Raw genomic sequence first — 15,056 nt, 5'->3', positions numbered from 1 at the left:
CCGTCGAACAAGCCACTGCATGCTTTACCCACCGCTGGAGCCGCGACCGACCAGATCGCTTGTGGTAGCGACCAGCGGAGTGGGTGGACGATGTGAGGACCGACCAATACGGAGTCTACGGCTGCAAGAGGAGAACGCCGCAAGCACTCGCGCGGAAGTGTGACGCTTCACGGATCGGAAGGGCCTTGACATCGTGGGGGGCTTCTTGGAGCCAGGCGGAGTCATCGGCGATGAAAGTGAGCACTCTGAGTCGGAACTCATGGCCCACGACCAAGCCACCGCCGGAAACCATGTCGATGAAGATCGGAGAAAATGCAACCTCGCCGGAAGTCGCTAAGACTCCTGGCCCCATGGTGGGCGCCAACTGTCGTGGTACTAAGTCTGACAGTAAGAGTAGGGGTGCGTATGAGGAGACAAGGCCCTAGCTTTGGCGAGGTTGTACACACGAGTTTATGAGTTCAGGCCCCTCTCGGAGGAGGTAAAAGCCCTACGTCTCAGTGCCCTGAGGCGTCCAATTGGAATATGTGTGTGTGTTACAAGGAGTCTGAACCCTTGTCCCGGAGGAGGGGGTGGCTTATATAGAGTGCGCCAGGACCCCAGCCGTCCCCCGTTACAGGGTTCAATGTACATTAAGACAGGGCGTTACTAGTAACACCAGCTATAAAGTGCTATGAATGATCTTTAAGACTACGGAGTGAATGCTGGACCGTTGCCATCCTGAGTGACTCTAGGTCATCTGTACTCCGAGTGGTTTCCTGTACGGTCGAATGACTTCATCTATGTCAACTGAAATTGGGGTATCTGTGTGACATGACTGGTCGAGTGGATTGCACTCGATGGCTTCAGTCGGTACTTCTTGCTATACTTTGAATGTCTCTAGGGTAATGACCTTGGGTAGGGCGTATAGGTCAGACCTATGACCCTACCCTAGGTTCATGGCATCGTCACTTACCCCGAGTCGCCAACTACCACCGGCCTAACCATTGGCCTCCTACACCATCCCTCCCCCACCGCCAGTCTTCCACTGGTCCCGGACATCCCTCTAGGCCCACCCTCACCCCCCTCGCGCCAAGTTATTTCTCCAGCAAAACCACACCACCGCCCCCTCCACCGCCGTCCACCACCGCCCCCACCCAAAAACCTAAGAAAGATACTGGGGTAGCCTGCCCAGCGAGCTTCTTCCTCCCCTTCGGCGAGTTTCTTCCTCCCTTGCGCCTATTTCTTCCTTCAACCAAAATCGACCCAAAATTCGAAATTCAGGCGATTGACATGTAGCTATTGTGGTATTGTTAATACTATACCAACTACTGTTTTTTTATTTCATTGTCATGTCATCTATACTCAATCTAATAGCTCTCCTATATAAAAGTGCATACTATGTCATTCCGACCTCCGTCCGGATTTATTAGCCCCCATTGTATTTGGGTCAAAATTTGACCACCTTTGAAAATGTTAATGCATGTCATAAAAATTATATTGGTGGATTCATATTTGGATGTAGTTTTCAATGATAGTATTTTTGCCACGCTGGCCAAGAAATTGATGGTCACGTGGACGCATGTGAAGATGGATGAGAGTTGATCATGAAGAATCTACAAAAGTGGCAGAAATTACAAATGTCAAAAGCTTGGAGAGTACATTGTCGTATATTAAATGGTGTTCGGTGCACATGGCAAACTGCGGATGAAAATGCAAAATAAGGAAGAGTGTTATAGCTGTATGGCATGTAAAAGACCATCCAAAAAAGAATAAGACAACAACGAATTTGACTCGAGATAACTAAAAAGCAACAAAAAAATTCTTTCAAGTTCAGACACGCAATTAACAACAGGCGAGACTGCATCAAATATGCGAGTTGTTTACTTTCACGCAAATCAAGTTGTCAGGATGATGATACATCAGTGTTGTCCGATATGGTGAATTTTATGATCGACACATGATGGCATTGAACGGATACTCCAGGAAGTTAGGACTTAATTTTCGTGAGAGCATTTGACTATGAATGAGAAAACGCAGGGACTATAGTTGCAGGTAGAGTCATATAGCATCAAGGAAGTAGCAGTGGAGCTCATGGTTAGTAGTTCAAGTCCAGGTACGTGGAGGTTTGCGCATAGTGGCTTCAAGATGGCGAGGTCATATTCATCTAGGTGGTGTGTTAAAATTATGTGTCGACCATTAGGTGTACGCGTTGTGTTACAGTTGGACTTGTCATTAGTGGAGGGTTAGGTGTTTGAGTCGAACACGTGTAACCCGGGGCTATTTTATAAAGTCGCCATGAGTAGTTAAAATAGACTAGCCATAAGTTGTAGGTTAATATAGAGATCACGATAGGGACATCCCAAGAGCCCGTGGTAGGGGTGGTCGGACCAGGCGTGGCACAGAGTGTTATTTGGTGGCCTTGGAGGGCTTGTTGTCGACTGTATAATGTGATTTACTGCATGGGAAGGAGCGCCCATAGTCATGCCTAGGAAATGTAGCCATGTTGGTGAGAACATCGTTTATAAATCTCGGTATCATGCTCTGTATTTGCCTTAATGTCTCACTTGTACGAAAACTGTTAGCAGAAGAACATTCGTTCTCAAGGGACCACAGAATCTCGCAACTATAATGCACACTGCATTGCTCTTGTGAGTACCTCTTTCCCTGTATGACCATACTTACTTTCATAGCTGTTTGATTATGTAGCATCACTGCACATGTTAGCCTCGTAATCGTCCATTCGGTGGACATTATAAGATCCGTATGGACTCTTACACAAATTTAGAATCAACCCAATGCTTTTGAAGAGGTTTAGCTCTGCAGTCCTCTTGTAAGGACTGAACGCGGTCTATCACTGTACTTACATTAACAGCTACTCCCTCCGTCCCATAATATAAGAACGTTTTGTACAGTACACCAGTGTTCAAAACACTCTTGTATTATGGGAAGAGGGATTGGTTCATTTTGTAGCATTCTGCATCTTATCTCCCTTGCCCACCATTTACTAAAAAAGATCAGATCTATATTTAATCTTACCAACAAGTAGAATACACAGACAATGCCAGTGCAGAAGTGTAGCCCATTGCTCTTGTCAGTACATTTTGTCCTGTAACGCTTGTACTTCCAGGGATTGGTAGTTTATTATGTAGCATCAATCTGCATCTTATCTTCATTATCCTCTATCCCTTCCAGTATTATCATATCTATAATTACTCTCTACAAAATGTAGAGTACATGCAATGCTTATGAAGAAGATTCTGTGCTGAAATTCTTGAGTTATCCTTCCCTTGACATGGAGAAGGGCATTATAAAGCCGGTGTTAACTGTTAATGTAAGTCAGTCCTTCTAAAGCCTTTATCCTCAACTGCTGTTTAATTTGCTCATACTCCCTATCGTTTACTGTTGTTTAGTTTGCTGTTTCTACCAAAATGCATGTTCGTAAGAACCGTAAGTTCTAAGTTTTACTTGTAAAACCAAATTTCTTATTCATACCATGCACATTACTTAATACTCCCTATATGTATGCTTGGTTTTGTGGATCTATAATCCAGTGTGTGGTGAAGCAGGCCACATTTGCACCTTGTCATCTCATGTTTTATCTTACTGATGCGGCTGATGATATGAACAACATGCCATGCACATTATCCAAAATAGATACAATGATTTTCTTTGCCCTTCATCTATGCTTGTTATGTTGACATGGTAATCCAATAGTGTGGTGAAGCTCCCCGCATTATGAACAATGCCAAATTATGCTATTGATATTTTGAACTTACTGAAGGAAATATGCCCTAGAGGCAATAATAAAGTTATTATTTATTTCCTTATATCATGATAAATGTTTATTATTCATGCTAGAATTGTATTAACCGGAAACAAAATACATGTGTGAATATATAGACAAACAGAGTGTCACTAGTATGCCTCTACTTGACTAGCTTGTTAATCAAAGATGGTTATGTTTCCTAACCATAAACAAAAGAGTTGTTATTTGATTAACAGGATCACATCATTATTTGAATGATCTGATTGACATGACCCATTCCGTTAGCTTAGCACTTGATCGTTTAGTATGTTGCTATTGCTTTCTTCATGACTTATACATGTTCCTATGACTATGAGATTATGCAACTCCCGTTTACCAGAGGAACACTTTGCGTGCTACCAAACGTCACAACGTAACTGGGTGATTATAAAGGTGCTCTACAGGTGTCTCCAAAGGTACTTGTTGGGTTGGAGTATTTCGAGATTAGGATTTGTCACTCCGAATGTCGGAGATGTATCTCTGGGCCCTCTCGGTAATGCACATCATTTAAGCCTTGCAAGCATTGCAACTAATGAGTTAGTTGCGAGATGATGTATTACGGAACGAGTAAAGAGACTTGCCGGTAACAAGATTGAACTAGGCATTGGATACCGACGATCGAATCTCGGGCAAGTAACATACCGATGACAAAGGGAACAACATATTTGTTATGCGGTCTGACCGATAAAGATCTTCGTAGAATATGTAGGAACCAATATGGGCATCCAAGTCCCGCTATTGGTTATTGACAGGAGACGTGTCTCGGTCATGTCTACATTGTTCTCGAACCGTAGGGTCCGCACACTTAAAGTTACGATGACAGTTTCTTTATGAGTTTATATATTTTGATGTACCGAAGTTTGTTTGGAGTCCCGGATGTGATCATGGACATGACGAGGAGTCTCGAAATGGTCGAGACATAAAGATTGATATATTGGACGACTATATTCGGACACCAGAATTGTTCCGGGTGATTTCGGAGAAAACCGGAGTGCCGGGGGGGGGGGGGGGGGTTACCGGAACCCCCCGGGAGAGTTAATGGGCCACATGGGCCTTGGTGGGAAGAGAGAGGGGCGGCCAGGGTGGGCCGCGCGCCCCCTCTCCCTCTGGTCCAAATTGGACAAGGAGGGGGGGGGGCGCCCCCCTTTCCTTTCCCCCTCTCCCCCTTCCTTCCCCCTCCTAGTAGGAGTAGGAAAGGAGGAATCCTACTCCTACTAGGAGGAGGATTCCTCCTCCTTGGCGCGCCCCAAGGGGCCGGCCGGCCTCCCCCCTTGCTCCTTTATATACGGGGGCGGGGGGGCACCCCAGGGACACACAAGTTGATCTTCGTGATCGTTCCTTAGCCGTGTGCGGTGCCCCCCTCCACGATATTACACCTCGGTCATATTGTAGCAGTGCTTAGGCGAAGCCCTGCGACGGTTGAACATCAAGATCGTCGCCATGCCGTCGTGCTGATGGAACTCCTCCTCGAAGCTTTGCTGGATCGGAGCTCGGGGTGCGTCATCGAGCTGTGCGTGTGTCAAGAACTCGGAGGTGCCGGAGTAACGGTGCTTGGATCGGTTGGACCGGGAAGACGTATGACTACTTCCTCTACATTGTGTCAATGCTTCCGCTTCGGTCTACGAGGGTACGTAGACAACACTCTCCCCTCTCGTTGCTATGCATCACCATGATCTTGCGTGTGCGTAGGAATTTTTTTGAAATTACTACATTCCCCAACACTTACTCTTTATTTTCTAATTCGAAATTGGATAGAATTGATAGAACAATTATCATCTTTGTTTGTACATGTGCAAAACCTGTCATCTCTCTGCTTTGTTTCAGGGTGATATGCCTGATGGCATGCACAAGTCTGCTGAAGGCTGTGAGACAAACCCAACATATATTGCAGCAAAGAAGGCAAAACATCTTGAAGATAGCGAGACAACCCCAAAGTCTTGTCTTGATGCAGTGTTCAAGTTACTTGAGACTAACAGTCAGACAAGCTCACAGAATTCGTTATCTGAATCAGTTTGACTTCTTTAGTCCCAAGTTCTAGCAGAAAGGCATTCTGCAACTCAACTTCGACTTGAAGTCCTATCTCTAAGAAAGATTGCGGAGAACACCAATGAGAACCTCATCGCTAAACAGCTACACCTGGAAGCTATGACCAACATGCTAGGCTGGTCTCACAGCCTTGCTCAGCAGCTTGCGCAATAGTTCCCCCGCAAGGCTAACCTTTCTTGAACTGTCTTGGAAGTGGTCTCGGTTCAGTATTATTTTGTTACGCTGCAATGGTGCCCAGTTTTTGTAATCTGCTTCTTCGTTGCGCTTTATGATCACTGGTGGCGAACTTCGATGCCCAGTGGATGTAATATACCTTAAATCCTTTATTGTATAGTGTAGGTTTATTCTTAGTTACTATGCCGTAATTTCTTTATTGTATAGAGTAGGTTTGTTCTTAATTCCTACTAGTTACTGCCATCATTCGCTATCTGAAAAAAAATGTAGTCGACCGGGCTGAAACATTCGACTCTAACGAGCCAGGTTTTTAGCGGGCCACAATTGGGCCGGCCTGCGTCTTTCTTGGGCCCGAATGATTGGGGCCTTCACACATTGCGCCAGGCCCAAACTTACACCGGCCTATATTTTAGTTGGGCCTTTTGTCAGCGCTTAGTTTGGCCCAAGTAGCGTTGGGCCATTAGCAGGCTGAATATTGTACTGGCCTGTTACAGCCGAGATGAAACCACGGACCTTTAGTATGCCAAAATGCATGTTGGGCCTCAATTTTCACTAGTCGTCAACGGGCCTTCAGCATGCCGAAATGTAGACCGGGCCGTTATGGGCCCAGTTAGCTCACGGGCCATTACCAGACCGAAACATATCTCGGGCCTTAGTTGGCCCACTGATATCATGGGCCTTTAAGAGGCCGAAAGCTTAGTACATGCATCAACGGGCCGAATTACGCGACAGGCCTTTAACAGGCCCAAAGTCACGTTGGGCTTAACTGTTGCCACCTTTAGCACGCGCCGTTAGTGGGCCCGATGTCCCATCGGACCATATATGGCCCATGGGCAGCACGGGCCATTCCCAGGCTGAAAGTTACACCGGGCTGAAATGGGCCCATGTCTACATCAGGCCTCTAATAGGACGAAAGTCATTGGGTTGTAGTTGGGCCCGAATATTCAGCGAATAATTAACGGGCCAGATCTGGCTTCGGGCCGCAAATGCGCCCAAATATTGGGCGAATAATTAACGGGCCATATCTGGCTTCGGGCCGTAAATGGGCCCAAATATTGGGCGAACAATTAACGGGCCAGATCTGGTTTCGGGCCGTAAATGGGCCTTTATTAAGCAGGTCATTATTAGGCTGGCCCACTAGTACCTGATTAAGTTCTACGGGCCTTTGACTGGGCCGGTCTTTTTAACCTATATGGGCCTCTGTTGGGCCCAGCCATGTGTCGACGTACCATAGGCATGTCTCCTCCAATGGACGGGCGACATCTGGCCCACTGACGAGCTGACAGGTGTTCCCTTCAGCCAATCAGGATTTTACACGTGGAAATTTCCCATTGGTTGGGGCTGTCAACGGGTTATCGGATCCAAAATCCGACCCGATAGCTTAACGGCGTTCCGTTACGGTGGATGCCACGTGTTGGTCACCCTTGACGAAAGCACTTCTGTGACGCGCGATTTATCATCATGGAAGTGGACACTTCCGTGATGATAATTTTGGTAATGTCATGGAACACTTCTACGACAGCACAGGTATGACTATCTTGATTCTATCATAAATTTGTCATGGATGTACATGCATGACAAAAAACGCGACCTACTCCGACAAACACGTATCATCACGGAAGTGTATTTTTTTGTAGTGGAAGTAGGACCTGGGGAAACAACCCAGTGGTGAATTGAGGAGAGTAACCTTACTAACCCACTCCGTTGGAGATGCAATACTCTCGGAAACTGTATGGAAGGATGACTATTGTCTTAATGTATTCCAAGGCTTATATGTATAAGCAAGATGCTATCCTACAGATCGATCTTTGGAGGAACACACCTATATGAGCCTGACTGCTAGTCACAGTCTATGAGATTGGGGTGATCTCTAACAAGCTCATGAACAGGCCAGGAGTGTGACTAATATGCTCCACCCGAGGGGTCGGCCTTCGGCAGCCTCATATCAGTGAGACTTGTGGTGAAACTTCTTGACGCCAAACTGACAATTCAAGGCATAGTCCATTGTTTAGTTGTGAAGGAGTGTAACTACTTAGTCTAGGTGGAGCTCAACCTTAATCGGTCTCCATTGAGATGCTGGTATATCAAAACAACGTTTGGAACAAAGGACAAAGTGGGCCCCTGTGATCTGGTGGGGGTTGTTGAAATATGAGATGGGCCTAGAGCCCATATGACAATTTCAGATTTAATCTCTAAGGGCCCATGGAGGGTGGCATGATAAGGTGGTGGAAGTTTAGTCCCACCATGCTAGTGGAAGGAGAGTTGGAGTGGTTTATAAGGGATTCTCTCCCTCATGCTATTGGAGCTTGAGAAGAAAAGAAGCCCTCGCGCACTCCTCCTCCTCCACTCGCCTTGCCACGCCACGCCATGCCTCGTCACGACGCGCCGCGGGTTGCGGGATTGAGCCGAGCCGAGCTCACTCCTATGCACTTCTTTTTGCCAGTCAGGAACGGAGAGTCTTTGACAGGTAGGGCCACGATCTGAGACGTCGGATCATGGGCTACCGACTTGGACATGGGTTCAGCCCACGTCTCTCCACGCGCGGCCGCACATATATATGTGGGGCGCTGCCAGCCCTAGCCGCCGCGAAACAGAACGCATCTACGCCTCCACGCCCACGTCGTTCCTCTGTTGCTGCCGCCGCCGGCGACTCCATCCCGTTCACCGCGTACATGGTTGACGGGAGAGCAGGCCTCCGAAACCCCGCCTCTTCGGATCCTGTACGGGAGAGGGGCGATTATGTTTTTGGGTAGCGACTACGCGACTGCTCGCTTCTGTTCATCTACGTCCGCATCACCTTCGTCATCACCATGTCGACCGACGGCGACCGTGCCGCCGCTGAGAAGGCCGAGGCCGACTAGAAGGCCGCCGAGGATGCCGCGGCTGCTGCCACCGTCACCGCCGCCGTGTGGCCGATTGGAGGGTATACATCGTTTATCCCTCTCGTATTTCTTTCTGTTATAGCAGTACTAGCGATATGCGTAGATGTTTCTACTATGTGGGTAGTACATGCTCTGTTAAATCGTAATCGGTGTGTTATCAATGTTGTCCATGTCATGCTCATGATTTATTCATGGATTAATTTAATCAAAAAACTGCCTATTTACTCAACAGTGCCCATGTTCATGAGCGTTTGTGAGAGAGGCTGGCACTGCAGGGCCATGATGGGGAAGTGGATCGCATGCCTAACCAGCCTGTAAGCGAGCCGTGGACGACATGGGATGCTACCTATGAAAATACATAATACATGATTGGGGTTAAAACTGCTGGCACGAATACATGACATAAATGCGTTGCTGCAGCGTCTCGATGGGATTACTGACGACCCTGATAGCGAGCTGCATGGAGCTCGTCCTCCAAATGGCATTTTCGAGTCACACATTGCTATACAATCATTCAATTATAGTCACATATTCTACATATTTTAAAGCACTATCCAATTTCATAATTTGCCATCCAACATGATTTGGTATTGAAATTCAACTGAGATTTCATGAGCCAATTAAATTAGCATCCAAACAAGCGAATTCGTATTCATGTCCATTACAGTTTCCTCGCTGAGGTGGAATTGAAACCGAAACCAATTGAATAAGGATGCCTTCCATTCAAACATCCAAACGCAGCATTAGAATGACCATTCCAATAAAAAAACCTAAATGATAAGTGCCACATGTCAGGTGTGTGGCACCAACCTTGATGTTTTTTATGGCAATTTCGGTCACGCAATGATGACAAATTCCAATGACACACCACAAGTTTCTGTTATAAAATAAAATGAAGCATGAAGTTGTCATGCTTGCCAACAAAGATTGACATCCTTGTGTAACTAAACTAGCCATGAAAAATATTCGGAGTTGCCATGCTCGTACCTGTCGTGTGTCACTTCTCATGGTCCATTAAAAAAGAGCGGACGTTTCCACAGGAATTTTGTAGGAATTCTAGTTCCTTAAGTTCCGCGGGTCAGTTTACTGATCTGTTTTCCTCCATTTATTTTATGTGATGCTAGGTTTTTTTTTTTTGAGAACTTGCTAGGTTATTGAAATGGCTCCCGATGCAAATTTTGGACGCAATTCAGCGAGCGAGCAGAACTGTTGGAATCGTCCACGGGTCGGCAAAGGCCCATCGGCCCACACCACCTTGACAAAAACGGCGGGCTCTGTGCATTCGAATTTCAAAAAAATTAGAGGTAGTGGTGGGTCCCGCAGCCGTCACACCAGCCATACGCGTAGCAGTACAGAACAGGCGCAGAGGAGCAGAGCTACTCTGTTTTCTTTCCTCTCAAGAAGAAGGGCTAGGAAGAGACAAGAGAGAGACTCTCCTCGCCGCCGGTCGCCGCCGTGAGCCAAGATCTGCTGCACTTCCGACGCGTATGCTCCTGGACCGGACCGGACCGGATCCATGGTGCGCGCCGACGGCTCGGGCTACTGCGGCCTCGCCCAGGGTTTCTTGGCTTCCCGGAGCCCTCCGTCCGGTCGAGCCAGGGATTCTGGGGGCGGGAGGAGGGGGGCCGCGGCGCCGGACGTTGTGGTGATTAGCTCCGACGAGGAGGAGGAGGAGGGCGACGGATCTGCCCCCGTGGCCAGGAAGTCGCGTTTTGGTGAAGGAGGGCCGACCGGGGACCGCAATCTCGTCGTGGTGAAGAAGGGAAAGTCCGATGGCGAGGAGGAGGAGGACGACGATTGCGTGGTTCTAGACAGCAACCCCGATGTGCCGGTTGCCGTTGTGAAACAGGAGGGGAGTGCCGGCTTTGATGGCAGCTTGGATGAACTGCTCATCGTTGCAGAGAAAGGCCAGGTATTTGTGCCTTCCGTTATGAAATTTGTGCATGCGGATACACACGGCGCCTTGTTATATTTGGGGCTATCTACAAAGGTGTCATCAGATGTGCTGTACTGTGCGAGTATTTGTGCTGATTTAGTAGCAGGTGTGACTTTAGAATCGACTGACAAAGGTGATTTATTTGTTTGCCGCTGCTGCTGCAAGACATCATCCTCAATCCAAACACTATGCAAGTGGTTAAAATTGCAGTATTCCATTCTATTAAAAAAATCTCCATTCCATTACATGAGGTTTTCATCTCCTACATAGTACTAAGCGAAATGATCTATAGAATCAAAACAGAATTAGTCCGGTCTCATTATGAACCGAAAGGGGCTGGCGCTTTTCCAGAAAATCTCTAGCCAACCTTCCCACAAGAATACCTGGATCGAATCAGAGTTCACGTCGTCCGCCTTGAACAAATAGAAATGAACTGTACAATATCCAAGTGGGTTTGCTTAAGTCTCCATGTCCACATGTTTGTATTGACCATCGGTTATCTGCGCTTTTTCAGTTCATGTCAAATTTAATATTAGAAAGAGTTATACTATAATGCCAGAGTTTACCTCAGGCACTCCTTGATTATTGGCATTAACAATTGGTATGCTTCTGCAGGTAGCGTGCAGGGACTTCCCTCACTCGCGCCATTTATGCTCTAGCTTGCCCTTTGGCACTACTTCTCACGTCAGGCATTGTACCATGGTAAGTACTTAGCATTGTGATTGAAGTAACCATTGTCACTCCCTGATGCTGTTGGCAATATATCATGACACAATGAATATACCCGTAGCAGAGTAGTGTGCACAACAGTGACTTGATTTTTGTTTCTTCAAATGCAGTGCTACTGTTTTGTATGTGATGTTCCAGCTCCATGCAAATATTGGGGTAAAGGTCTATTGACTGATGATCATTGTCATGGTACCGATGACGAAATGAGCTGGAAAATACTGAGGCAGACATTCAGGCTCGGCCGCCTGACAGCATCTCTTTCAGAAAAATGCCAGAATGCCGTGCACCCACCAATGGTGCCACCCACACAGCAAGATGTACATCATCAAGTCTCAGCCCCACAGTCACATCCATCTTCCATGCCAGGTTTCTGTCACTAGTCTCTTGCTAATGGAAGCTCTCTTCTGAATGCTGAGCACCAAAACTAACAGAGATATACTCCTTACAGTCTTACCGAATGCAGGGCAAACTGTCGGTGCAGTAAGAGCATCTCCTTTGACAAGAGCTGAAAGAGGTAGAGACAATGCTCACACCGCTCGGGTTACTCGCACCGCCACCCCTTGCCCACAAGAGCCATACCAGGAGGAAGGGGATGAAGGGTGCACGCCTAAGGTGTACGTAGGGAACCTACACTACGATGTTGTCAGCGAGGACCTCGCCAAGCTCTTTGAGCAAGCTGGTGTTGTTGAGTTCTCAGAGGTAAGCCACTTAGCTCTTCATTATCTTTGTATGGTAATCGATATGTGAAAAAAGCGTGTTATGTTCTGACTCCTTAATAATGTATGCACAACTGAAATTGGCCCTGTAACCACTTCTGCAACACGATGCAGTTTCCTGTATGATTGTAATGTCATGATGTGCGCTGCTAAAGCTCACAGGGTAGATCTACTAGAATCTAGGTGGCTGCTTTCTAAGCTTCTTGTGTGATATGTTGAATTTGCACCAGATTGCTTTGCGATACTGTTTTGGTAATTTGGTTGGAAAGATTGTTTGTGCTATCTGGAGATGCTGTTGATTACACGCAATGTTTGATTTATGTTTTGCCACTCGGATCGGCTACTGCTGTTAATTTGTCAGGTGTGCGTATGTCTGGTTTTCTCTTTGTTCTGAAACACAACTTCTACATTTTTTATGCCTAGGTTATTTACAGCCGAGGAACAGGCCAGAGCCGTGGATATGGATTTGTCACCATGAGTACTGTTAAGGAGGCTGAGCTCGCTGTGGAGATGTTCGATGGCTTTGTGAGTACATTTGATAAATAATACCAATAATTTATTGGGGCTAGTGTCCTTATATTTTTCTGAAGTTAAATAAAGTTGAAGGAACCTGTTTAGAGAGCCTGAGCTCCACTGTACCCTACATCCGTAAATTATAAATACTACTATCAAGAATTTAAAATATTCTTTAATAGAAGTTTGTGTGCTGCACAAATGAAACCAGAAAGATCCAAAATGACAAATGCATGAGTATCTAGTTTTTCTTTGACAGCTTAACCAAAAGTCATAAATTTATGGGAAATTTTGCGAACTCACATATTATAGTAATTCGCCAGTGTAATATTTTTTCAGAACATTTATTGAATTTTTGGTGTGTGGGCTCAATGGAGCGTGCGCACCAAAACATGTTATCGGGAACCTGTTCTATCTCATGTGATCATAGTTGAACTATATGCTTGGGCCGCTCCTAGTTTACATTGGAACACAGCTTCCTGCAATAGCTCCCAGTTTGTCATTCTGAAATCTCAATTATCTAATCTGAAGCCAACTTATTCATCGTCCTCTTCGTTTTTGTTAACTCTCTGCCAGCTTATTCATTCGTATGCTATGCGCATGAGAGAGGGTGTTCATTAGTATAATTCACTTTTTAGTTGTTCTTTTTGTCGAGCTTAGTGTCATGTGTAAGTCATATGCTACATAAGATAAGTTTGTGCTAAAGAATGCAGTTCTGATTGACCTTTTATGTGCACAGAAATTGTTTGGGATGCTTCTTATTGTGCACAAAGCAGCTCGGAGAGGCGCTCGGGAGGAAACTCCTTCCCATCAATCCAAGTCCGCATTCAGAATCTATGTGGGCAATCTGCCGTCGCATGTCGGTGACTCTTGGTTGGAGGAGTTGTTCAGCAAGCACGGCAAAGTGGTCGATGCTAGAGTCGTCTACGAGCACAGAGGAGGAACCTGGAGATCGCGGGGATACGGTTTTGTCACGATGGCCACAGAGGAGGAAACGTGTGACGCTGTTTATGCCCTCAACAGACAGGTCAGTGTAAAGATGTTTGTATCAACTGTCAGTTTGGGTCTCCATTCAGAAACTTGATTTTCTCTTTGAATTTCTGCAGATTCTGGAGGGACGTGCACTGCAGATTCACTTTGAACCCCTGTAAATATTAGTCAGTTCGTGTGCGCTCAAAGGTGTGCTGACGTGATGGCCACGTGACCGTTTTTCTTCGTCCGATTCGGTTACAGCCTTAGTTGATCAATTAAACGAGTTTATGGTCTAAATTGATCACTTCTCGAGTCATTGCCCTAAAACGTGCAGTTAGTTCGAGTTAATGGACTAATGGCGCATTTCACTTTGTCTGTGAGACCACTTAGACAACAGGCTCTTTATCTTCTTTTCTTTTGAGGCCAATGTGACGGCAATGTGGCTTAATTGATGTTGAAGCCTGGGTAAAATGCGTGTTGAAATTTAACAGCAGGTTTGCTGCATTTGTAGGTGCATTGTTGCACATCTCATTATCATTCTATCCTTGCCCTGTTTTCCTCTATTCACTGTTATTTTTTAGCATTCCATCCTTGGCCTGCGTTTTCCAAAAGAAGACGAAAAGCCCAGTGTATAGTCATAGTAGCTGCTGCCAAGCGGTTTACCCACCTTTCTATCTGAATTATAGCGCCCTGTAGCGCGCTAATTACGTGAATAGCGCCATAGCAGCTGAACTTGCTAAAATATAGTGTTTCCTTTCCGAATACGTTATAATGGCGCTATAGCATCGTTATAGCGCTATATTTTTGTTGGGTATGTCTAGGTCTCAGTCGACTGAGACTTCACGAAGTCTAAGTCGAATGACATCACCTAGAACTGATTTTGCCCGTGTTGCCTCCCTGGTTAGTGGGTTCTAATTTCTCCCGTTCCGGGCCTTTCTTTATCTGTTTTTTATGTTTGAGTTGTTTGTTTGTTTGTTTGTCTTTTTATCAAAAGGGAAAAGAAACTACACCTGAAGCCCATCTGTACCTAAAATGACGAGAAATCCTTTCGTTCCTTGTTTCTTCTACATTCTTCTTCTTTTTGTCAAAAGCAGCCTCATTAGAAAAATTGCACGCACAAGTCAGCTTGGTCTATATGTGTGCGCATTTTGGTTAGAGTTGGGTTCAATTGATGAAACCAATCAGCTCCGTTCGTCAATTATAACAAAAACAGAGGTGCTCGGAACCTGACGGCGGCTACTTCAAAAACTGATCACAAGCTACTTCAATTTTTTTTGTCCACTTCATTTTCGATTAGACACATC

At 46.0% G+C, this 15,056-nt stretch overlaps 1 protein-coding gene across 2 annotated transcripts; it reads left to right on the top strand.

Moving 5' to 3' along the window:
• The first annotated feature begins 10,223 nt into the window (after window positions 1–10,223).
• Window positions 10,224–14,289, top strand: LOC123089352 (29 kDa ribonucleoprotein A, chloroplastic). Of its 2 annotated transcripts, none has more exons than XM_044511055.1 (7): window positions 10,224–10,798; window positions 11,438–11,524; window positions 11,662–11,917; window positions 12,015–12,250; window positions 12,691–12,792; window positions 13,520–13,807; window positions 13,887–14,289. In XM_044511055.1, exons 1-7 carry the CDS (start codon window positions 10,403–10,405, stop codon window positions 13,929–13,931), a joined length of 1,410 nt encoding a protein of 469 aa, XP_044366990.1. In that variant the 5' UTR covers window positions 10,224–10,402; the 3' UTR covers window positions 13,932–14,289. The 2 variants fall into 2 exon arrangements, with proteins under 2 accessions (XP_044366990.1, XP_044366989.1); XM_044511054.1 differs by having other exon boundaries at window positions 10,228–10,798; window positions 12,000–12,250.
• Window positions 14,290–15,056: the final 767 nt, after the last annotated feature.

This window comes from Triticum aestivum, chromosome 4B (assembly GCF_018294505.1).
Source record: "Triticum aestivum cultivar Chinese Spring chromosome 4B, IWGSC CS RefSeq v2.1, whole genome shotgun sequence".
In the NCBI taxonomy this organism is placed as follows: domain Eukaryota; kingdom Viridiplantae; phylum Streptophyta; class Magnoliopsida; order Poales; family Poaceae; genus Triticum; species Triticum aestivum.
This window is presented reverse-complemented; position numbering and strand designations above follow the sequence as displayed.